We start from the raw sequence: 25,554 nt of genomic DNA, 5'->3' as shown, positions 1-25,554 counted from the left end.
AGAATCACCATACGGAGCTATTCACAGTCTCGGAATCCCAAACGGACATCGATAACACTGAATTGCACTTCAAGCCAAACTTAAGAAATTTCTTCTAAAATGCTAACTTCCACAATAGGCGCCAAAACACACCCGGGTTATCCAAAACCCGAACCGGGCATACGCCCAAGTTTGAAATCATCATACGAACTTGCTGGAACCTTCGGATCCTGATTCTGAGGTCGTTTACTCAAAATTCCGATCCTAGTTCATTCTTTCAACTTTAAGCTTCTGAAATGAAAATTCTCTTTCTAAATTAACTTTGAACTTCCCGAAACTTAATTCCGACCACGAGTACAAGTCATAATACCCGAAATGAAGCTGTTCGTGGCTTCCGACTGCTGAACAGAGCGCTAGGACTCAAAACGACCGGTCGGGTCGTTACAGAAGAGGCGTACCTTTGCTCCTCAATTCTGGTAACTTTCAGTATTTTAGGGTTTTTATTCTTTTAGTTTATGTTTGGCTCACTGGTCTCTCTAATAGGAAAATAAGCTGTGATTTAGGCGCAAAAAATTAGAGGGAAATAATTTGGAGGGAACTTTTTTCTTTTGGTAAAATCGTATTTTATTTTTCAAATTGTAAATTCATATTTTCCTCCTCCTAAAATCAGACCAACAAAAAGAAGTTAGATAAGAATATTATTAATATAAACATATTTTTATTCCCTATAATTTAGTTATATTTATCTATTTTAGTTTGTAACTTATTAATATAACTATATTTTATTAACATAACTAGTCTCGAAGACTTGATCAGGATAAAGCTTGAGTGATACTTAGTGAAGTTTTATTTAAATTCGATACATTAGTTAATAAATATTAATTAGAGATGATCGCCTTATTTATTTTTAGTATATGTGAAACTTACTAGTAATCTAGTAAGCTCCTGCAAAATTAGGTCGAATAGAACGATGAACACCTCTAATTACACTAAAAGGCATTATTTTGATTAGAAAAAGGTCCGAGTAACATAATTATTCTTGAAGCATGCATTTGTTGGGATAAATCTTGAGCGATGCTTGGTGAAGTTTTTGTAATGGCCCGGCCGGTCGTTTCGAGAGTTATAGCCCCGTTCCCCTATTTTTTGCTTCTTTTGTATGCTATAGCTGTATTATGACTTACCGGGTTAGTTGATTCGGGTCCAGAGTGGTTTTGGAGTGAATTGAGTCACTTAGTCTCTTATTTGAAAGCTTAAGTTGGAAAAGTTGACCGGATATTGACTTATGTATAAATGACCTCATAGTTGAATTTTGATGGTTCTGTTAGCTCCGTTAGGTGTATTGGATCTTAGGAGAGTGTCGAGAATGTGATTTGGAGGTCTGTGGTAGAATTAGACATGAAATGGCGAAAGTTAGAATTTTGGCGATTTTGGCCGGCAGAGGAAATTTTGATATCGGGGTCAAAATGGGATTCCGAAAGTTGGAGTAGGTTCGTGGTGTCATTCTGACTTGTGCATAAATATTGAGGTCATTCGGACGTGATTTGATAGGTTTCGGTGTCGACTAGTGACACCCCAATGTCGGGTTTTCTTTTCCGCACTTTTGTTTTGATTTGAACTTCTTATGAAGATTTTATATTAAATATCTTTAGGATTATCTTGAAAATGAAAATATGGTTTTGTTTTGGTAATGTGTCGGCTTGCCTAGTACCAAGATAGACGCCATCACGACATGGTTAGTTTTTGGGTCGTGGCTGTTTTATTTAAATTCGAGATATGACTTAATCAATGTTATCACCCTACTTATTTAAATTATCTTATGAGTAAGATCCTGTACTATTAGGTCAAACTGAATGATGAACACTTCTAATTATCCTAAAAAGTACTATTTCAATAGAACGAATCAGAGTAAATAAAAAAAACTATTCTCAAAAGTACTTGATCAAGATAGATTTTGAGTGATACTTGGTGAAATTTTTATTTAAACTTGATATAATTGTTAATCAAAGTCAATTAGAGATACTGTGAAATTAAGTCAAAAGAACACCTCTAATTACCCTAAGAGGTTCTGTTTCAATAGAACACGTCTGAGTAAAATAAATATCTCAAAGTATTTGATCATGATAGAACTTGAGCGATGCTTGGTGAAGTTTTATTTAAATTAACATAATAGTTAATCATTAATAATTCCATATGATCACTCTATTTATTTTAATTATATGTGAAACTTAGAAGTAGTTAAGATAGTAAGCTCGTGCAAATTTGGATCGAATTGACCGATGAACACCACAAATTACATTAAAAGGTATTATTTCGGTAGAACATGTCCACCCAAAATAATTATTCTCAAAGTACTTGATCGTGGCGAAGCTTGAGCGAATTTGATAAAGCTTTATTTAAATTCGATAAAAGAGTTTATCAATGTTAATTAAAGATTATCATCCTATTTATTTAAATTATATTAGAAACTTACAAGTAAGATCCTGTACAACTGGATTGAACTAAACGATGAACACCTCTAATTGCCCCAAAAGGTATTATTTCGATAGAACATGCCCGATTAATTAGAGATAATCACCTTATTTATTTAAATTAATCGAGACTTACAAGAAAGAACCCGTAAAATTAAGTTGAATCAAAGAATGAACACCTCTAAAATTTTAAATCTTAACATATAGTATAAAGTATTATGGACCAAAGTGTATAATATGCAACTTTAACATATATGTGCATTCCTTAGAGCAGGACGTACAATCCCCATAAGCGTCCCTCTATCTGATCTAATTTACACCGTACCAAAAGATCCCTAAACCCTCATCTCTCAAAATTAATTTCTCTTCCAAATTTCTCTCAAAGATGAAGCCTCAAACTCATTCTTCATCTCCGTTGGCAGCAATTGGTGATATCATCCGGCAGAGTAAGTTTATTTTTTCTCTGTTTTCTGAAGTTTCTTTCTTCTTATTCGCTTAAAACTAGAATCTCTTTCTTCTGTTTCTTTCTAGTCGAAGGTTCACTGTTGGGCTGCTTAGAATGCTAATTGTTGTAGTGAATATTGGTTTGGTGTTGAATATTGATAGTTGTTGTTTAGGAGCAAAAAGTGGGATTTTGTGTATCGGGGTTGCTATGGCATATGGCCTCTTCCAGTATGAAAGATGTACTGCCTGTTTAATGTGATTTTGTTTTATGACTTAATGCGTCTGAAACTACAAGAATTAACCTCCGTCCAAATGAAAATGTGAATAGTATAAAGCTTCTTTTAACAACACAGAATAGAAATATAAGCTATCACAATGTTGAATTCCTTTAACAGTTTCTTAAATCTTAAAGAGAAATGTGCAATTTCCCCATTCGATATTGACATCTGCTATCCAAATAGGAATGCCAAAACCTCTGGCACCAAAGGAGTTATGTATATTTGTGTATCTGTTTATAGGTGTAGAATATACTCTGCTGTATTATTTTGCATTTAAATTCACTTGTTGTAGTCTTTTGGTTCATTCTCTTTTCCCTATTCTTTCTGCAATTCTTATTTCCCTTGCTTTAATTACTAATTCGAAGGTGATTTTAGTAGCAATTGCTACGGATTCCTTCATCCAGTACATAATACCTTCCAGTTTTTCATTATCACAAACATCTTACTGTAAGAATTAGTAATGTGATTATGGATTGCTTTCAAATTATGTATTCGGAAAATGTTTCTTTGGATTTATTCTCCATCTTTTGTAAAAGTTGCTATCTCATTCAAGATACATAAGTGAAATTAGCCTCTAAATTGTATAATCATGGTTAAGTGATCTTTCTTTTTTAAGCACCTTGATCTTATTTTATTTTTCTTTATAGGAAATTTTGAAATGGACAAGACTTGGATGCGCTGTAACGATAGATTGAGCGATGTATATTTAAAAGGAGTTGAAGGTTTTCTTCAATTTGCTTTTAAGCACACAAAACCAGAAGGTGAAATTCCTTGCCCTTGTAAAAAATGCAACAATGTTTTTCACAAAACTAGAGACGAAGTAAAGGAACATTTAATAATTTTTGAGATAGTCAAGGGGTACACTCGTTGGCTTTTTCATGGAGAATTTGCACCCAAGGAGAAAATCACTAACAATACTGAAATAAGACAAGAGGAAGTAAGAAAAGAGCAAGGTGATGATATATTTGAAATGATTTATGATGCTACTGGCCCTGATATCAATTCTGGTGGGGTTGATCCTTCTGAACCAGCTTCGGAATTATCCAAATTACTGGAGGATGTTGCACAACAACTTTATCCTGGTTGCGAGAAATTCTCCAAGTTGTAACTGATTGTGGAGCTGTTCCAAATTAAGTGCCTTTATGGATTGAGTGATAAAGCAACTGATTGCATAATGAAGTTAATTAAACGAGCACTTCCTTCTGGTGAAACTTTACCCGAATCATTCTATGGAGCAAAAAAAGTGATTCGAAGTTTAGGTCTTCGTTATGAAAAAATACATGCTTGTGAAAATGATTGTATGCTGTTTTGGAAACATAATGCAAAAGCTGAATCTTGCTTGGTTTGTGGCGAGTCTTGGTGGAAATCAAGGGAAGGTCAAAAAGCTGATGGGGCTACTACAGAAAAAAATGGGAGCAAAATTCCTCAAAAAGTTTTACGTTACTTTCCTTTGAAACCAAGATTGCAAAGGTTGTTTACGTCATCAGAAATAGCTTCAGACATGACATGGCATCACGATCAACGTTTGAAAGATGGGGTTCTTAGACATCCAGCCGACTCAGATGCATGGAAACATTTTGATACATCTAACCCGGGCTTTGCCAGAGATCCTCGTAATGTTAGACTTGGATTAGCATCTGATGGGATAAATCCTTTCGGCAATTTAAGTGTTTCTCATAGCACTTGGCCAGTAATTATTACTGTGTATAACTTACCCCCTTGGATGTGCATGAAGCAACCATATTGCTTCTTGTCTTTGTTGATACCTGGCCCTAAAGCTCCTGGAAATGATATTGATGTGTACTTAGAACCTTTGGTGGATGAGTTACAAGAATTGTGGTATAATGGAGTCGATACATATGATGCTTCGAGAAAGGAAAACTTCTGTATGCGGGCAGCACTCTTATGGACTATAAATAATTTTCCAGCTTATGCCTACTTGTCTGGATGGAGCACAAAGGGAGCTTTGGCTTGCCCTTCATGCAACAAAGAGACTCTGTCTACTCGATTAAAGTATGGTCGTAAGTTCTCTTACATAGGTGCTCGTAGGTTTTTATCGCTTAATCATAGGTGGCGGGGAAATAAACGTGATTTTAATGGGAAAGTAGAAAGAAGACCTGCTCCAAAAATTCTCTCTGGAGATGATATTTTAAACCAGTTGGATAGCTTGGAAGACATTAAATTTGGTAAGACCCAAAAGAGAAAAAGATACGAAAAAAGTAAAGGCATTCATAATTGGAGGAAGAAAAGCATCTTTTTCATACGTAACAATTTAGACGTCATGCATATTGAAAAAAATGTGTGTGATAATATTATTGGGACGTTATTAGATATGGAAGGAAAAACGAAAGATAATTTGAATGCTCGTCGTGATTTGAAGGAAATGGGTATAAGAAAAGATTTGCATCCAACTCAAAAAGATGGAAAGTGGTATTATCCAGCAGCATGCTATAGTTTATCACCAGATGAGAAGTCTAAAGTATGCAAGTTCTTGAAAACTATTAAGGTTCTAGATGGATATTCTTCCAATTTATCACGGTGTGTAAAGTTAGAGGATCGTAAAATTTATGGACTGAAGAGTCATGACTCTCATATTCTTTTGGAACAACTGCTTCCTTTTGCAATCCGCGGAATCCTACCAAACCATGTCTATGCTGCTATTACCGAGCTAAGCATTTTCTTCAGAGAGTTATGTTCAAAAAATGTACGAGTTGATGTGTTAGATCGGCTTGCAACTCAAATTCCAATTACGTTGAGCAAAATAGAAAAAATATTTTTGCCAACATTCTTTGATATTATGGTGCGCTTGGTCATTCATCTTCCACAAGAGGCCAAGATTGCTGGACCTGTACAATACAGATGGATGTACCCAATAGAGGGTATGTTTTTCTATGTCATAATTTCAGTTTTATTTGTTATGGCTTGTTAGTTTATCATGCTAAGAGCTTAACTTAATTTATCATGCTAAGAGTTTAACTGCTTCTTATATCATGTAGATTCTTGCGCAAATTGAAATGTTATGTTCGTAATAGATGTCGACCTGAAGGATCTATTGCAGAAGGGTATATTGTTGAAGAAAGTTTAATATTTTGTTCAAGGTATTTACATGGAAATGGGAGAGGGTTTAATCCAGTGGACAAAAATTATGACGGTGATCATGCTGAGTCATGCAATGGATTATCAATATTTGAGCAGAAGGGTTGCCCTTTATTAAGCGATACATCTAGAACTCTTGAAGAGGTTGAACGAAAACAAGCTCATCTTTATGTTTTGAGAAATTGTGAAGAAGTTCAACCATTTCTACGGTATTGTTTTTCTTTATGCTATTGTTTCTACAGTAACATCCAAGCATTTATAAGAGTTTGAGTTAGAAGTGTTCGACCATAAAGGTTCTTTTTGGAATTGTCCAGTGAAGATAAGCTCATGATTTCTTGTTTATGATCTTTGTTTAAATCTCATCAAGTAAATCTTTCCGATTCATATTGGTTACAACTCTTTTTGATGATTTTTTGTGGCTATAATCATCTTGGTAAAAATTCCTTAGTAAGAACTTTATTAGTTGAGGAATCTACTGTATCGTGCATATTAAATATGTAGCATGTATTTTCCAATTTTCATTTAAAAAGTTTCCTTTGGGTCTGTATGGTAAATAATCAAATCATCACCTAAAAGAAAATGTCAAACTCTTCTCGTGCTTTTTTTTTCGAACACTTTCCTAAAAATAAATTTTGATACACCATTTGGTGTCTTTCGTGTTTTTTCTTTTCGGTATCCCTAGACTTCTATTACTACTTATTGTTGTCTTTTATTTTCGATTTTTTGATTGATTACCTACTACTAGTTTTGTATTTTGCCTTCGGTTGTCAGATCAGTTTGCTTGTTATTGTCCTCCCCTCCCTCAGCGGAGGGTCCACCAGAAACATCCTATTTGCCTTCTTAAAGGCATGTGTAAAGTCAGCGTATATTCTACCCTCCCAGACCCCACTTGTGGGACTACACTAGGCATATTGTTGTTGTTGTTATTGTTTATTTATGGTATTATATATTGTGAATTTAATTTTGTTAGCCATTTCTCATTATTATGGTTATTTTAAACAGTGAGTACGAGAACAATAGGAACATGAACTTCGATGATTGGTTTTTTCATCGAGTAAGTTTTCACTGTATTTTTAATGTTACTTATAATACTTCTTTAGCATCATTATTTTATTATTTATTTTTATGTAGATCGTGCAAATGCGCAAGGAAAAAAATTCACATGCAAGTCGCGGGTTGTATTCTTTGGCTAAAGGTCCTTTTGATGGAGTCCAAAGATTCAAAGGATATGAAATAAATGATTTTAGATTTCATACTAAACAACTGGAAGGAAATAGAGTGAAGCAAAATAGTGGTNGGGAGGGAGCATACTTTGGGAATAGCAGATAAAATAGAACGGTAGGAACAAATAAGGAAAACTACAACCAAATCTCTTCTAACACAGAATACGTGGTCGGCGTGCCACACGATCCCATTTCATGATATATAAGTGGTCGGCGTGCCACACGATCCCATTTTATAATATATAAGTGATCGGCGTGCCACACGATCGCATTTCATAATATATAAGCAATGATTTCCTGGCAAGGGAAACAACAACAATCACTTACTCGTCCCGGCAAGGGAGTAATTACATCTCTTCTTCTTTCGTTCATTTCTTACGTCCTAATCATGTCATAATTCGAGCCAACGCTCCAAGGAGTTTACAAATCATATCTTCTCTTCATATTTTTCACATTATATCGAAATCGTCAATTAAACAAGGGAGAGTCACCACGGAATCCCACATAAGCACAAGTAAGAACTCACGGTCATGCTAGACACCGGTGTATAGATACTCGTCACCATGCCTATACACCGTACTCAACATTTAGCAATTAGCAAATAATACTCTAATCCTATTCCCTCAAGCCAAAGTTAGATCAAACACTTACCTCAAATGCTCCAAACTCAACTCAATCCTCTAGTATAGCTTTACCCTTCGAATTCACCACCAAACCGCTCGAATCTAGTCACAAATTACTTGAGTGTATCAACAAAGGCTAATCTAATAAATTTGAAAGCATGAAAAGTGATTTTCCNAGGAGGCATACAGCTCAAAACAGATTAGAAAAAGGGTTCAAAATTACAACTTTTGGAATCGAATCTTTCGCAACGCCACAACTTCTGCCCCAGTTTTTTGAGTCTGGGGAATTTTGGACTTTTATTTTTGATGGGACCGAACCGTAAGACTGCCTACGTATCCTTAAAAGGAATCAGGTCGAACGTAGTTCAAGACATAAAAGTTGCTTCATTTTTGTTACTTTTTCTTTTGCTTTTCTTTTCTTCTTTTTTTTTCTTCTCTTTTTTCCCTTTTTCTTTTTTTTTCTTTTTCTTTTTTCTTTTCTCTTTTCCTTCTTTTCTTCCTTTATCTATCTTTAAACCCTATTGCCGATTCCAAAAGAGGGGTATGAAAGAAAATAAATAGGGCTCAAAAGGGGTAAAAGTGTTTGGATAACAGAATAAAATGCCTTCTTCATTTCAATCTTTGAAAAATACCAAATACAAACAACGCGATTGACGACAAACCAAAGAAAATCACACATATCACGGACCGCACTGATTTGGTGCGCGGCCGCGCTGGTTGGATGGACCCAAGACCCTCTCTGAATCTTCCAGCACGGACCGCACTGATTTGGTACGCGGCCGCGCTGGTTGACCTAGAGTTCACTGGCCCTCTGAACCTAGCCACGCGGACCGCGCAGAAATGCACCGCGGCCGCGCGGTTTCCAGCGCGGACCGCGCAGAAATGATTGCGGCCGCGCTGGGGGCCTACAACACCTGGACCTGCAATTTCTGATACTTTTAAGTCTAAAACCCTGTCGGGATCACTCAAAACTCACCCGAGCCCTCGGGGGCTCCAAACCAAACATACACACAACTCCAAAACATCCTACGGACTCATCCGTGCGATCCAATCGCCAAAACAACATCGAATTAGGCCTCAAGACCAATGATTCCTTCCAATTTCCACAAAACATCAAATTTTACTGCTTCTAGCTCAAAACACGTCAAATGACGTCCAAATCTAACCAAACTTCACAGAAATTGCTTAATTCACATTTAAGACTTGTGCCGGGCGTCGGAACCAAAATACAAGCCCAACAACACAGTCTTCTAAATAAATAACACTTTCCAATTCTTTAATTACTTTCAGAAAACCATTTCACGTAAAAATTCATTCCTCGGACTCGGAACCTCGGAATTTGATTCCGGGCACACCCCCAAGTCTCATATTTTCCTACGGGCCCTCCGGGACTGTCGAATCACGAGTCCGGGTCCGTTTGCCCAAAACGTTGACCGAAGTTAAACTTAATCAATTTAAACATCAAAATTTTATTATTTTCCCCACAAATTCATATATAAACGTTCCGGCTACGCGCCCGGACTGCGCACACAAATTCGAGGCAACCCCCAAGTGAGGTTTTCATGGCCTCAGAAATACAGAGTGAGTAGGAATACAGGTGATGACCCTTTGGGTCGTCACATTCTCCACCTCTAAAACATCCGTTCGTCCTCGAACGGACAAGAGAAAGAAGTACCTGAGTCAGGAAAAAGATGGGGATAACGGCTCCGCATATCAGACTCGGACTCCCAGGTCGATGCCTCAGGAAGCTGACCTCTCCACTGAACACGAACAGAAGGAAAACTCTTGGACCTCAACTGACGAACCTGCCGGTCTAGAATAGCTACCGGCTCCTCCTCATATGATAAGTCCTTGTCCAACTGGACAGTACTGAAGTCTAACACATGGGTAGGATCGCCGTGATACCTACGAAGCATAGATACATGGAAAACTGGATGCACGGCTGATAAGCTAGGCGGCAACGCAAGTCTATAAGCCACCTCACCCACTCGATCAAGAATCTCAAACGGGCTGATGTACCTAGGGCTAAGCTTGCCCTTCTTCCCAAATCTCAACACGCCCTTCATAGGCGACACTCAGAGCAATACCCGCTCACCAACCATGAAAGCTACATCTCGAACCTTACGGTCTGCATAACTCTTTTGCCGCGACTGAGCCAAACGAAGCCTGTCTTGAATGATCTTGACCTTATCCAAGGCCTCTTGAACTAAATCTGTACCCAATAACCGAGCCTCCCCCGGCTCAAACCATCCGACTGGAGACCGACATCGCCTACCATACAACGCCTCATATGGAGCCATCTGAATGCTGGACTGGTAGCTGTTGTTGTAGGAGAACTCTGCTAAAGGAAAAAACTGGTCCCACGAGCCTCCAAAATCAATGACACAAGCTCGGAGCATATCCTCCAATATCTGAATAGTCCTCTCGGACTGGCCGTCCGTCTGAGGATGGAACGCTGTGCTCAACTGAACCTGGGTGCCCAACTCCTGCTGAACTGCTCTCCAGAAGCGCGAGGTAAACTGCGTACCCCGATCCGAAATAATAGATACCGGCACCCCATGAAGGCGAATGATCTCTCGGATGTAGATCTCAGCTAACCTCTCCGATGAATAAGTGGCTGCAACAGGAATAAAATGCGCTGACTTGGTCAGCCTATCAACAATGACCTAAATAGCATCAAGCTTCTTCCGAGTCATCGGAAGTCCAGTAACGAAATCCATGGTAATCCTCTCCCACTTCCACTCGGGAAGCTCAATCCTCTGAAACAAACCACCAGGCCTCTGATGCTCATACTTAACCTGCTGACAGTTCAAACATCGAGCCACATATGCAACAATATCTTTCTTCATCCTACGCCACCAATAATGCTGCCGCAAGTCCTGATACATCTTCGCGGCGCCCGGGTGAATAGAATAACGAGAACTATGGGCCTCCGCTAAGATCAACTCCTTCTGCTTGAACAAGTACTGCAGACTCTTGTGATCAGTGTACACCTCACACGTCACACCATATAGGTAATGCCTCCAAATCTTCAAAGCATGAACAATGGCTGCCAACTTGAGATCATGAACTGGATAAATCTTCTCGTGGATCTTCAATTGCCTCGATGCATAAGCAATGACTCTGCCATCCTGCATCAATACCGCACCAAGCCCAATACGGGAAGCATCACAATAAACTATATATGGCCCTGAGCCCGTGGGCAAAACCAATATCGATACCGTAGTCAGAGCTGTCTTGAGCTTCTGAAAGCTCGCCTCACACTCATCCGACCATCTGAACTGGGCACCCTTCTGGGTCAATCTGGTCATCGGGGCTGCTATGGATGAAAATCCCTCCACGAACCGGCGGTAATAACCTGCTAACCCCAAGAAACTCCGAATCTCTGTAGCCGATGCTGGTCGAGGCCAGTTCTTGACTGCCTCAATCTTCTTCGGGTCCACCTGAATACCCTCTGCTGATACAACATGACCCAGAAATGCAACCGAACTCAACCAGAACTCACACTTCGAGAACTTAGCATACAACTGACTATCCTTCAGAGTCTGATGAACCACTCTGAGGTGCTGCTCGTGCTCCTCCTGGCTGCGGGAGTACACCAGAATATCATCAATAAAGACTATCACGAACATGTCCAAATATGGCCTGAACACTCGGTTCATCAACTCCATGAATGCTGCTGGGGCATTGGTCAACCCAAACGACGTGACTAGGAACTCATAATGCCCGTACCGAGTGCGGAATGCTGTCTTAGGGACATCGGATGCCCTAATCCTTAGCTGATGGTAGCCAGATCTCAAGTCTATCTTTGAAAACAGCTTTGCACCCTGAAGTTGGTCAAACAAATCATCAATCCTTGGCAGTGGATACTTGTTCTTTATTGTCACCTTGTTCAATTGCCGGTAATCAATGCACATCCTCATCGATCTATCCTTTTTCTTAACAAATAACACTGGCGCACCCCAAGGAGAAACACTAGGCCTGATAAAACCCTTCTCTAGCAAATCTTGCAACTGGTCCTTTAACTCCTTAAACTCTGGCGGGGCCATGCGATACGGCGGAATAGAAATGGGCTGCGTGCCTGGGGCCAGATCAATACAGAAATCAATATCCCTGTCGGGCGGCATACCCGGCAGTTCTGAAGGGAAAACCTCGGGGAACTCCCGAACAATAGGGACAAAATCAATACAAGGAACCTCTGTGCTGGAATCGCGAACATACGCCAGATAAGCTAGACACCCCTTCTCGACTATGCGTCGAGCCTTCACATATGAGATAACCCTGCGGGTGGCATGACCTGGGGCCATCTTCACTCCAATCGGGGTAAATCTGGCAAAGCCAAGGTCACGGTCTTGGCGTGACAATCCAAGATAGCATGATACGGAGACAACTAATCCATCCCTAATATAACGTCGAAATCCACCATGTCTAAGAGCAATAAATCAACACGGGTCTCAAGACCCTCAAACACTACCACACAAGAACGATGAACTCGGTCAACCACTATAGAATCACCCACCGGTGTAGATACATAGACAGAAACACCCAAGGCATCATTAGGCATAACCAAGTAGGGTGCAAAATAGGACGATACATATGAATACGTAGACCCAGGGTCAAATAGCACTGAAGCATCCCTATCACAGACCAGAATAGTACCTGTAATAACTGCATCTGAAGACTCAGCCTCTGGCCTGGCTGGAAGAGCATAACACCGGGGCTGGGCCCCACCTCCCTGAGTCATGTCTCTAGGACGATCGGCTGCTGGCTGGCCTCTACCTCTGGCGGTCCGAGCTCCACCTCTATGATCTCTACCTCCACCTCTATGGACTCTACCCCCGCCTCTAGCTGGCTGGGCGGCCGGTGGATCACCTGATGCCTGAATCATAGGACGAGGACCCTGCTGCTGAGAGCTGTCAGAAGCTCGAGGGCAATACCTTGAAATATGTCTCGTGTCGCCACACGTGTAACAAGCCCTCGGCTGCTGAGAATAACGGAGTGGTGGGGCGCTGATAGGTGCTGATGGTGAACTGAAAAGCTGCTGGTCAGAAGACTGCGGCTGAAAGCCACGACCACCTGAAGTACCATGTGAGACCTGTAGGGGCTGACTAAAAGGGCCTCGGAGGATGGCCTCTACCATAAGAATCCCCACCTCCAGACGAGGTACCACTGAATCTACCTGCATGACGGGGTCTCTTGTCTGACCCATTACCACCTCCCCGTGCAAGAGCCATCTCAACTCTACGGGCCGCATTGGCCGCCTCCTGAAAAGAAATCTCACTACCAGCTCCCATAACCATCTGGAGACGGATCGGCTGAATCAATCCATCAATAAACCTCCGCACCCTCTCTCTCTCGGTGGGGAGTATAACAACAGCATAACGTGCCAGATCAATGAACCGAGTCTCATACTGTATGACTGTCATAGAGCCCTGCTGGAGGCGCTCGAACTGCCTGCGAAGAGCCTCTCGCTGAGTAACTGGGAGAAACTTCTCCAAAAACAACTCTGCAAACTGGTCCCAAGTCAATGATGGCGACCCTGCTGGTCTGGATAAACAATAGTCCCTCCACCAAGTCTTGGCGGATCCTGCCAGTCGAAAGGTGACGAAGTCGACCCCATTGGTCTCCACAATACCCATAGTCCTAAGGATCTCATGGCAGCTGAATAAGAAATCCTGGGGATCCTCTGATGAAGCACCGCTGAATGTGGTGGTGAATAGCTTGGAGAACCTATCAAGCCTCCATAAAGTATCTGAGGACATAGCCGCTCCATCGCCGGCCTGAGTCACAATACCTAGCTGAACTGCCACAGCTGGCTGAACCACTCGGAACCTGTGCCTGGGGAGCTACCTGCTCTGGAGTACGCGTAGCAGGAGTCTGAACTCCTCCTCCAGCCTGAGAAGTGGCTGGTGCTACTGGAAGCAAACCCGCTTTAGTGACGCTCTCCACAAAGCCTACCAATCTGACCAGAGCGTCCTGAAGAACTAGGGTGGCTATGAACCCCTCTGGGACCTGAGCTGGGCCCACCGGAGCTGCTGGGGCTGGAACCTCCTCGTCATAATCAACATGAGCTCCACCTCTGGGACTGCTGCTCGGGGCTGAGCTCTGCCCCGGCCTCGGCCTCTGGCACGACATCGGCCTCTGCCCCTCGTAGGAGCTGCTGCTGGGGGCTTGGGCTGCTGCGCGGTAGAAGAGGAAGCAGGTGTTCTCGCCATCTGCGAAAGAACGGAGTAGAAGGACAATCAGTATTTGAGAAACAGAATCGCACGACAGGAAAGAACAAAACTGAAATTTTTCCTAACTCCGTAGCCTCTGGGGGATAAATACAGACGTCTCCATACCGATCCCTCAGACTCTACTAAGTTTGCCCGTGAGTAGCGAGACCTATGTAACCTAGAGCTGTGATACCAACTTGTCACGACCCGGATTTCCCACCATCGGGAGTCGTGATAGCGCCTACTGTTGGAGCTAGGCAAGCCAAACATTCAAACATTTTTCGGATAACAACATAACAATAATAAAATACCGAGCCTTTAAATAAATGCGAAAGTCTTTTAAAACATAAATAACTGAAAACCCAAAATGCAGTAGTCTAATATTTACTACCCAAGACTGGAGTCGCTATCTCACGAACTACTAAGGAGTGCTACAAACAAGTCTGAATAGAAAAATACATAATGTCTGTCTCGGTACAATGAAAACAAACAGAAAATCTAGAAAGGGACTTCGGCCTGCGAACGCCAGCTAGGCTACCTCGTAAGTCCCTGGACTGAAGAGGGCTCCCGATCAACTACTGCTGTGGTCCAAGAGCTGCTCCGGTACCGTAATCTGTGCAAAAAGCACAGAAGTGTAGCATCAGCACAACCGACCCCATGTGCTGGTAAGTGCCTGGCCTAACCCCGGCGAAGTAGTGACGAGGCTAGACAGGACTACCAAGTCAACCTGTGCAGATATTTATATACAAGTACTACAAAAAAATAACAGCAGAAAGTAACAATTAAGACTGGGAGGGGAGCATACTTTTGGGAATAGCAGATAAAATAGAACGGTAGGAACAAATAAGGAAAACTACAACCAAATCTCTTCTAACACAGAATACGTGGTCGGCGTGCCACACGATCCCATTTTATGATATATAAGTGGTCGGCGTGCCACACGATCCCATTTCATAATATATAAGTGGTCGGCGTGCCACATGATCTCATTTTATAATATATAAGTGGTCGGCGTGCCACACGATCCCATTTCATAATATATAAGTGGTCGGCGTGCCACAGATCCCATTTCATAATATATAAGCAATGATTTCCCGGCAAGGGAAACAACAACAATCACTTACTTGTCCCGGCAAGGGAGTAATTACATCTCTTCCTCTTTCGTTCATTTCTTACGTCCTAATCATGTCATAATTCGAGCCAACGCTCCAAGGAGTTTACAAATCATATCTTCTCTTCATATTTTTCACATTATATCGAAACCGTCAATTAAACAAGGGAGAGTCACCACGGAATCCCACATAAGCACAAGTAAGGACTCACGGTCATGCTAGACACCGGTGTATAGATACTCGTCACCATGCCTATACACCGTACTCAACATTTAGCAATTAGCAAATAATACTCTAATCCTATTCCCTCAAGCCAAAGTTAGATCATACACTTACCTCAAATGCTCCAAACTCAACTCAATCCTCTAGTATAGCTTTACCCTTCGAATTCACCACCAAACCACTCGAATCTAGTGACAAATTACTTGAGTGTATCAACAAAGGCTAATCTAATAAATTTGAATGCATGAAAAGTGAATTTCTCAAAGTTTGTTCAAAAATCCCCAAAATGCCCCCGGGTCCACGTGATCAAAACCCGAGGTTCGAACCAAAACCCGACTACCCATTCCCCCATGAACTCGAATATATAAGTTATTTTGGAATCGGACCCCAAATTGAGGTCCAAAACCCCCAAATTTAGGAACCATAGTTCTACCCTAAATTCCAAATTCCCCCATTAAAATCTTTGTTTTGAAGTTGAAATTATGTTTAAAGATGTTAAGGAGTAAAGAAAATAAGTTAGAAATCACTTACCAATCATTTTGAAGAAGTAGAATCGTTTGGAAAATCGCCTCTTATGTTTTTGGATTTTGAAAAAGTGAAAAATAACTGCAAATCCCGACTTTATATGCTGTACTGGGGACCCGACGCGGACCGCACAAAAATATCCCGCGGCCGCGCCGAGGAAGGAGGGAAAACGACTCTCTGAACCTACCCAGCACGGACCGCACTGATTTGGTGCGCGGCCGCGCTGGTTGGATGGACCCAAGACCCCTCTCTGAATCTTCCAGCGCGGACCGCACTGATTTGGTACGCGGCCGTGCTGGTTGACCTAGAGTTCACTGGCCCTCTGAACCTAGCCACGCGGACCGCGCAGAAATGCACCGCGGCCACGCGGTTTCCAGCGCGGACCGCGCAGAAATGATCGCGGCCGCGCTGGGGGCCTGCAATACCTGGACCTGCAATTTCTGATACTTTTAAGTCTAAAACCCTCCCGGGACCCACTCAAAACTCACCCGAGCCCTCGGGGCTCCAAACCAAATATAAACACAACTCCAAAACATCCTACGGACTCATCTGTGCGATCCAATCGCCAAAACAACATCGAATTAGGCCTCAAGACCCATGATTCCTTCCAATTTCCACGAAACATCAAATTTTACTGCTTCTAGATCAAAACACGTCAAATGACGTCCAAATCTAACCAAACTTCACAAAAATTGCTTAATTTACATTTAAGACTTGTGCCGGGCGTCGAAACCAAAATACGAGCCCAACAGCACAGTCTTCTAAACAAATAACACTTTCCAATTCTTTAATTACTTTCAGAAAACCATTTCAAGTAAAAATTCATTCCTCGGACTCGGAACCTCGGAATTTGATTCCGGGCACACCCCCAAGTCTCATATTTTCCTGCGGGCCCTCCGGGACTGTCGAATCACGAGTCCGGGTCCGTTTGCCCAAAACGTTGACCGAAGTCAAACTTAATCAATTAAAACATCAAAATTTTATTATTTTTCCCACAAATTCATATATAAACGTTCCGGCTACGCGCCCGGACTGCGCACACAAATTCGAGGCAACCCCCAAGTGAGGTTTTCACGGCCTCAGAAATACAGAGTGAGTAGGAATACAGGTGATGACCCTTTGGGTCGTCACAATATTGTTGAAGAAAGTTTAATATTTTGTTCAAGGTATTTACATGGAAGTGGAAGAGGGTTTAATCCAGTAGACAAAAGTTATGAAGGTGATCATGCTGAGTCATGCAATGAATTATCAATGTTTGAGCCGATGGGTTGCCCTTTATTAAGCGATACATCTAGAACTCTTGAAGAGGTTGAACGAAAACAAGCTCATCTTTATGTTTTGAGAAATTGTGAAGAAGTTCAACCATTTCTACTGTATTGTTTTTCTTTATACTATTGTTTCTACAGTAACATCCAAGCATTTATAAGAGTTTGAGTTAGAAGTGTTCGACCATAATGGTTCTTTTTGGAATTGTCCAGTGAAGATAAGCTCGTGATTTCTTGTTTATGATCTTTGTTTAAATCTCATCAAGTAAATCTTTCCGATTCATATTGGTTACAACTCTTTTTGATGATTTTTTGTGGCTATAATCATCTTGGTAAAAATGCCTTAGTAAGAACTTTATTAGTTGAGGAATCTACTGTATCGTCCACATTAGATATGTAGCATGTATTTTCCAATTTTTATTTAAAAAGTTTCCTTTGGGTCTGCATGGTAAATAATCAAATCATCACCTAAAAGAAAATGTCAAACTCTTCTCGTGCTTTTTTTTTTTCCGAACACTTTCCTAAAAATAAATGTTGATACACCATTTGGTGTCTTTCGTGTTTTTTCTTTTCGGTATCCCTAGACTTCTATTACTACTTATTGTTGTCTTTTATTTTCGATTTTTTGATTGATTACCTACTACTAGTTTTGTATTTTGCCTTCGGTTGTCAGATGAGTTTGCTTGTTATTGTCCCCCCCCCCCTCCCTCAGCGGAGGGTCTACCAGAAACATACTATTTGCCTTCTTAAAGGCATGTGTAAGGTCAGCGTATATTCTACCCTCCCAGTCCCCACTTGTGGGACTACACTGGGCATATTGTTGTTGTTGTTATTGTTTCTTTATGGTATTATATATTGTGAATTTAATTTTGTTAGTCATTTCTCATTATTATGGTTATTTTAAACAGTGAGTACGAGCAGAACAATAGGAACATGAACTTCGATGATTGGTTTTTCCATCGAGTAAGTTTTCACTGTATTTTTAATGTTATTTATAATACTTCTTTAGCATCATTATTTTATTATTTATTTTTATGTAGATCGTGCAAATGCGCAAGGAAAAAATTCATATGCAAGTCGCGGGTTGTATTCTTTGGATAGAGGTCCTTTTGATGGAGTCCAAAGATTCAAAGGGTATGAAATAAATGGTTTTAGATTTCATACTAAACAATTGGAAAGAAATAGAGTGAAGCAAAATAGTGGTGTTTTAGTACGAGGAATAATGAATGGTCAAAATATAGATTATTATGGTGTTCTGACTGAAATAGTAGAACTTCAATACCTCGAAGGCAAACGAATTATTTTATTTAAATGTGATTGGATGGATGTTGATCACATCGGCAAAAGGAGTGAAGATAGATAAACATGGCGTTGTTAGCGTTAATACTAACCGAAAGCTAGCAACAAATGAACCATTTGTACTTGCATCTCAAGTAGAACAAGTTTTTTATGTCAAGGATAATCTTCATCCGAATTGGTCCATTGTCTTGAATGGTCATTCTACTTATTTTACGGGTGGTGCTGTCAGTGAAGAAACTTTTCAACAAGATGCTCAAGATTTCCCATGTACATTTGAGGAAGATGAAGACTTTATCAATTGGAGAAGAAATGATATCGATGTTATCAATACTGATGTTACCTTAGCTGATGATATTATTGAAGACATCGAATCAGACCCTGAAACTGATGATGAAGATTTGTTACTATAAATATTTAGAAGTTTTAAATGCATATTTGGTTACACTCAATTAATGTTGATACTTTTTCTTATTTGATCAGCTGAGAATTTCAATACTTGAGCATTTAGCCGTGCGATATGGTACTGATTTTAGCTGGGTGAAGTGTTTCAATGGGAAGGTTTTTATGTGGGGTTTTCTCATTGATCTAATTCAGGCGAGTGAAGTATTTTTTAATACGTTCATTAATTCAAAATGTTGGAGTAACAAGAGTAATCGGTTGGCAGATGTATAAGTTGCGCATTTGAAACTTATAGATTTGCTTAACTTTTCTTGGCTGTCCAAGTATAGGAGCAAAACTTTAGCTGATTTTACTGCTTCTGTATTTGTATTTTTAGTTTTCATGAGTACTGTATAGATTTCTATGAAAAACCTCTGCTCCATGATAAAAGTTCATCCGGAGTCACATGAGCAATCTCTTACTTTCTAAAAAGAAAATGTTTTTCCTTTTGATTGTGGTAACGAAATGTTCACTTGGTCTTTGTTGTGTTGTAGATTATTAATCTGCTCATGGCAATGCCGTTAATGGCCCGAGCTTTGTTGCTTATCGTCCCAATTATAGTATGTTAAATTTTATGCTTCTTTGTTTAATGAAAATCCAGGCATGGACAACTGAAATTTAGTATGAATTTTCAATTCATGTTCTGCCTTATAAAGGTACTAACAAGGCAATCTGTAATACGTGTAGCTACTATGACAAATAAATGTAGCTATTATGTCCCAACAATTGCTACGAGTTTTTAAAATTGAAGCAAGACTATTCTTTTAGCTATAAAATACGTGCAAACAAATATATTGTGGCTAGAATATTACAATAGCTACAGTGATGTCAAATGCATAGCAAAAAATTAGAATTAGCTACAATACTTATTGTAGCTATATAAATTCATGGCTATATTATTTTGCCATGATATTCCATCGTAGCTATTGACCCCACTATTGCCATGCTTTTTTTAACTTGAAGCAAAGATGTTCAATATTTTATTTAACATAACTTGTCGTGGCTAAAAGGTTATTATTGCTACAATAGTTCAATCATGTGGCAAAAACTAATAATTAGCTGCTAATGTTTAGTGTAGCAATAAATTTATAGCTATTTAGGCAGTTATTGCCACGACATAAATTAATTATAGCAAAAATAAGGTATTAGTTTTGCCAATTTAATTTTTGTAGCTAAGAAATTTCAGCAATTTGTGAAGAGCCACGAAACTCTAATTTTTATGGCTATTATTACGTAATAGCCAGAAAATTTATATTCGTAACTAAGAATTAGTAGTTGTAGATGCTTGTAGTGTATACTAGTAGTCAGCTGATAAATGGATCTATTTGCCCTTATACGCGTGATTTGATTTTAAGGAATAACAAAGATATACACTCAAACATAATCATATGACTCTCTCTTAAACATAATCATATGACTCTCACGTCTCATGCTACGTGGCAGACTTTTCTTTTTGGTTTATTTCAAATAAGAATGACACTTTCTTTTTTATATATAATTAAATTTTAAAGTTATAATTTTACTCTTAGTGAGATGATTACACAAATATTTATAACTTGTTTTAGATTAATTATAAGTTTCATAAAAAAATTTTCTTAAACTACGTGTCCGATCAAACACCGTCACATGAACGGTAAGGAGTAGTATAAATTGAAGCTGAATATGACCGTGCTAGGCTTTCTCCTTTTCTTCTTTCAAAGGAAGACAAAAACCTAATTGTAATTACCATTTTTAAGGTAAACATATCCCAACACATTGAAGTAGAGCTAGGTAGGAGCGAGCTCCTACTTCATTGATTGGGTGCTGATAAAAATGGGGCCTTCCAATTAATGGGGCTTTCCAACTGAGATTTATAAAGAGAAGAGATGACCCGACATCTCAACCTGTGTCGAGCAAGAATATACTCGAATGGAACTAAGAATACCATATAACCCAATAGAACATGAAGGGATTAAGTTGCTACAAAACCTGCCATTTATCATCATCATTGGTAAAGCAAAAAGCCAAAGCTATGGAACTTAAGCTTAATTTAATAAAGCTGTCGACATTATCCGGACCATCAAGCTAAAGAAAAACTGAAATAGTACTTTAGAAGAGTATATAATACTCGTTCCAATTGACAAAATGTAACAAAACATAGGGTCATCACCCAAAACTAAATGTTTATCAGCAGAAGAATGAAATGATAATAATGTCTGCTAGAGGAGAAAAGGTGTCTATCCAAGCAGTATATTGACATTTTGCGATGCTCGAGGGAACTCCAACAACTCGAAGAAGAAGAGCCAAATTCCATTATATTCAATGAATCTCGAAGGCACAACTATCACCTCAACAAGTGAAGGACAACGAGCAAGCAAAAGCTTCATGAAATGACGTTCAATTGTGTTGTTCACATAACCTTCTAACTTTATCTTCTGAAGTGAAATGAGATCTTGTTCTACACAGTTTGGTGCTGTTAGAAACTCTGTAACTGCGTCTACGTTGATATCTTCAGCATCTGAGAGTTCTTCCTGTACATATATAGCATATTAAGATGATTAAAAAAAGAAAATTTAATAGTAGCATATATAGAAAAGTATTTTTAAATTATATACACCAACCATATAAATAGTTGTTGTACATATTTTAACCTAATCATAGGTGGAGCTAGGATATATATTCTCTAGGGAGTCAAAATATAAAAAAATAACTACAACTAAGAGTATTAATCAACATACATTATATATAAACTCACCTAGCTACCATTCATATGATAAATGAACTGCATCACTTTGACCATATATTAAGTACACATTATATAGCACATATGATTTCTTAAACAAAATCAGTTAAGTCGCATAGGTACTATTAGCGGTGTTTGGTTGATAGTACAATAAATAGTGATGGAAGGATCAAGGCATTCGTGTGATTTATTTATTGTGCTCCAAATAATTTCCTAGCCTATAAATAGGTTATGTGCAAAGGTTTTTCATTTATAAGGATTAGTCAATTCTAAGTATAATAAATGTTTAAAATAAAAGGAAACATGTCTCTCAATAATTCATTAATTAAAACTTGAATGATTTTGTACTACTTGCAAAAAGGAATAATGTAACTTCAACATGATAAATAAATACTTCAATGATTCATGAGTAATTACCTGGATTTCAAGTGTATGCAACTGGGGAGCACTTTGAATTAAACAAATAACTGCTGAAATCTGAGCTTTATCAGCAAAACAAAACCCTAATTTAAGAACCACCAAATGCTCCAGTGGAGCCTCAAGCCTCTTTGGAACAACAGTTGGAACTACAAACTTTAAAAGAAAACCATATAAAAGCATGAGAGGGGAATTTTAATTTAGTACAAGATTTCAATACAACTATAAATTAAACTATGGATCAGTACGTAGAATAAAACAATAAGTACGCTTGTACAGTTTACCTTGAAAAAAAGTCCATCCAAGCAAAACCCTGTAAGTTTAGGGAATGAAGCAATCATCTGAAACAAGGTAAACTTTCTCCAATATTCATAGGTATAGATTCTGTTGCATGTCACAATAGTCACCACTTTCAGCTCAGGACAGGCTTTGAGAAGCTTCAAATCCACATAATGACTGTCAACAATGTGCAGGCAAAGTAGCCGTGGCGCGGAGATATTAAGGAATTGGATACCATCACAACCAGTAATCATCAAGATCAACAGAAGTGGAGCCTCAAGGATGTTTTGCGCCAACTTTTGATTAAAAGACATTAGCTTTAGATCAAGCCTAACAAGATTCTGAAATGATGTTGAGGCAAGTGGCAACTTGAAGTTGCAATTGGTAACGTTCAAATAACTCAACTTGGCACACTTGAACAAGAAATGCGGCAAATTATATGGAAATTGGAATGAGTTATCAATGGTGAGTTCATTAACACCATTGTTAGAGACATAACGTAGCCAATGATCGATGTCCCAATCGTTTAAATCAGCAATTGATAAGTCAAGGAAAAACTTGACAATAGGGCCATTGTGTTGCAACAGTATTTTGTTGACGATGTTTTTGAATCCGCCATAAGTGACTGATGAATCGTCTTGGTTTATGTCCTCATGGAATTGACGATCTAACACAATGACTGGATGGGTGGACCAGATATGGTACCATTTTTTGGACAAAACACTCATTTGCGCTATTTCTTTGGTTGTCATACGGCATAAAATTTCATCGATAACATTGCTTGGTAGGTCGGATATCCTGTCTATACGGCCAAGTCCGTCACTGTAATGATTCTTCTTTCTACTGCCACCATTCTTTCTTAATAATCTGATTACAAAACAGTTTCAAATTTTATTAGCACATAAGTTGTGGAAAAACAAGAATGAGTTTTTTCTTTTATCTTTTGTTGAGGGTAAATTAAATGAAAGGTCATTGCTTTGGAAAAAAAAAAAATTAAAGGTTATTGAAAAGCTAGTAGTTAGAACAACGATAATTGAATGAATTTCTAAAGTGAGATTCACATAAATGAAACAGCATAATAATGAACACGGGATAGAGTTAAAAATAGGTAAAAATTAACTTACACCAATTTTTCGATGAATATATGACACATGTCTTCATATACACTCTTATCACTAAATAAATTGATTAATTCGCATTCATACCTTTATTATGACTTAACCATAGCAAAATTAATTTAACTTAATGTAAATACTTAGTGCGGTAAGTCTTTTCACTAAAACATAATCCAATCTGGATTTGAACAATCTACAAAACTCTTGTTCAATTGCAACAACCCTCTATTTCATATTCACAATGGTTATAGGTGAACAATTACCTTCGTATCTATGTCAATTTGAAGATTTACCATTTGATGTAAATACTTAATGCGGGAGAGTATAATTTTTGCCCTAAAACATAATAAAATCTGGATTTAAACTCTACAAAACTTAGTTATGCCAATAGAGACAACCCTTTATTTCATAACCACAATGGTCCAGGGTTATAGGTGAACAAATAGCTTCCAATCCTGTCTATGTCACTTTAAAGATAATCATATATAACTAAGAATTTCAACGCACATAAAAATCGATCAACATGAAGTCAAAATTTTGCTCTAAACCTAATTAACCATGACCTGAATTTTAGTAAGTTTAACACAAAAATTCATGAGGGACGTCAAAGGAGAACTCTATACTAGAAACATGCATTAAATGAATTAGATTAGTACACTTCTTAGCGAATGTTACATAAAACATTCAAGACTTTAAAAAGAAAACAAGAAAACCCATTCTTAAAAAAGAAAATCAAAGATAAAGTCGCCACAGATTGAATAAACTCTATAGAATAAATTGAAAAAACAAAAAAGAAAGAGAAAGGGGAACTTTTATTTACCTCGCCATTTTAATCAGAAGAGCGCAGATAACAATTCTACCTCTGTGCTTTTGTGCTGATGTTCTTTCACTACTCCTGTTATTTATAGATTTGACAAAACGTTCAAATTTGGGAAATGGCATACAAAATTTTTGTTTTGGCAGGAAAATGAATTAATATCCTTGAAGAAATTAAACTCAAATTGCAGTCATTGATTTTATTTCTCAATTAGTTGTAGTATTATATTATGATTTGAAATTTTTTCTATCTTGAGTATACATTCATTGGATGTAACGAATAAAATCCTATTACTGTAACCACTCATTTAATAGTTGACTCCTAATTTAAATTTTTCCTATAGAGGTTCCTATGAAAGTTGTTTCATAGGTGTCTTTCATGGACAAAAAGGGTATTAATTTTTGAATTATCTGTAGTTTAAATAATTAATGCACTATCTAATATTCTATCTCCTAAATTATTAACACATGTTTCCTGATATGAATATATGTAATTTCCCCATAAAGTTTAAAATGATATAAACTAAAGCTTATATTACCATCAATTTATTCGTTTTAATTTATGTTATTTGAACAGTTTGTTGAGTTCAACAACCAATCCATTATACTATAGAGAAATGTAATAGGTAAATTGATTTGTATTCTTATTTTGTTAAATAAATGAAATTTATAAGTAATAGGAGAGCACAGAAGGTGGAGAACGACGAGACCAATACTTCTACAATCAAATTTGAGAATAAGAACATGTTCTTTGTTCTTTTTACATCTAAACTTGATAAATTTCAAAAATACTTGATATTAGGCCAAAAATCCATATATTTAATTATTATTGTCTCATATTCTAATACTTTTAATCGTCATTTGAGTATTAGTTATATTATTTTGTGCTTAATATTATATTTTAACTGTGTAGGAATAAAACTGTGTCAAGATCAAGAGAATTGGAAAAAAATAGAATAAAACGTGGAAAAAAAGAAAAGAAAATTAAAATAATAAAAAATAGGGGGGGGGGGGGGGG

At 38.4% G+C, this 25,554-nt stretch overlaps 3 protein-coding genes across 3 annotated transcripts; 1 reads left to right on the top strand and 2 right to left on the bottom strand.

Annotated features, from left to right (window-relative positions):
* The first annotated feature begins 4,343 nt into the window (after window positions 1-4,343).
* Window positions 4,344-7,594, top strand: LOC109238945. The gene is made up of 4 exons (XM_019405444.1): window positions 4,344-6,034; window positions 6,166-6,474; window positions 7,268-7,319; window positions 7,397-7,594. Exons 1-4 carry the CDS (start codon window positions 4,344-4,346, stop codon window positions 7,592-7,594), a joined length of 2,250 nt encoding a protein of 749 aa, XP_019260989.1.
* Window positions 7,595-21,235: 13,641 nt separating this feature from the next.
* LOC109238944 lies at window positions 21,236-22,509 on the bottom strand. The gene is made up of 2 exons (XM_019405443.1): window positions 22,327-22,509; window positions 21,236-21,697 (listed from the first exon to the last, which is right to left on the bottom strand). Exons 1-2 carry the CDS (start codon window positions 22,507-22,509, stop codon window positions 21,404-21,406), a joined length of 477 nt encoding a protein of 158 aa, XP_019260988.1. The 3' UTR covers window positions 21,236-21,403.
* Window positions 22,510-22,606: 97 nt separating this feature from the next.
* On the bottom strand, window positions 22,607-24,548 carry LOC109238943 (F-box/FBD/LRR-repeat protein At1g13570-like). Its single transcript, XM_019405442.1, has 3 exons — window positions 24,541-24,548; window positions 22,734-23,472; window positions 22,607-22,639 (listed from the first exon to the last, which is right to left on the bottom strand). Exons 1-3 carry the CDS (start codon window positions 24,546-24,548, stop codon window positions 22,607-22,609), a joined length of 780 nt encoding a protein of 259 aa, XP_019260987.1.
* Between the last annotated feature and the right edge of the window lie 1,006 nt (window positions 24,549-25,554).

This window comes from Nicotiana attenuata, unplaced genomic scaffold (assembly GCF_001879085.1).
Source record: "Nicotiana attenuata strain UT unplaced genomic scaffold, NIATTr2, whole genome shotgun sequence".
Classification (NCBI taxonomy): Eukaryota; Viridiplantae; Streptophyta; class Magnoliopsida; order Solanales; family Solanaceae; genus Nicotiana; species Nicotiana attenuata.
This window is presented reverse-complemented; position numbering and strand designations above follow the sequence as displayed.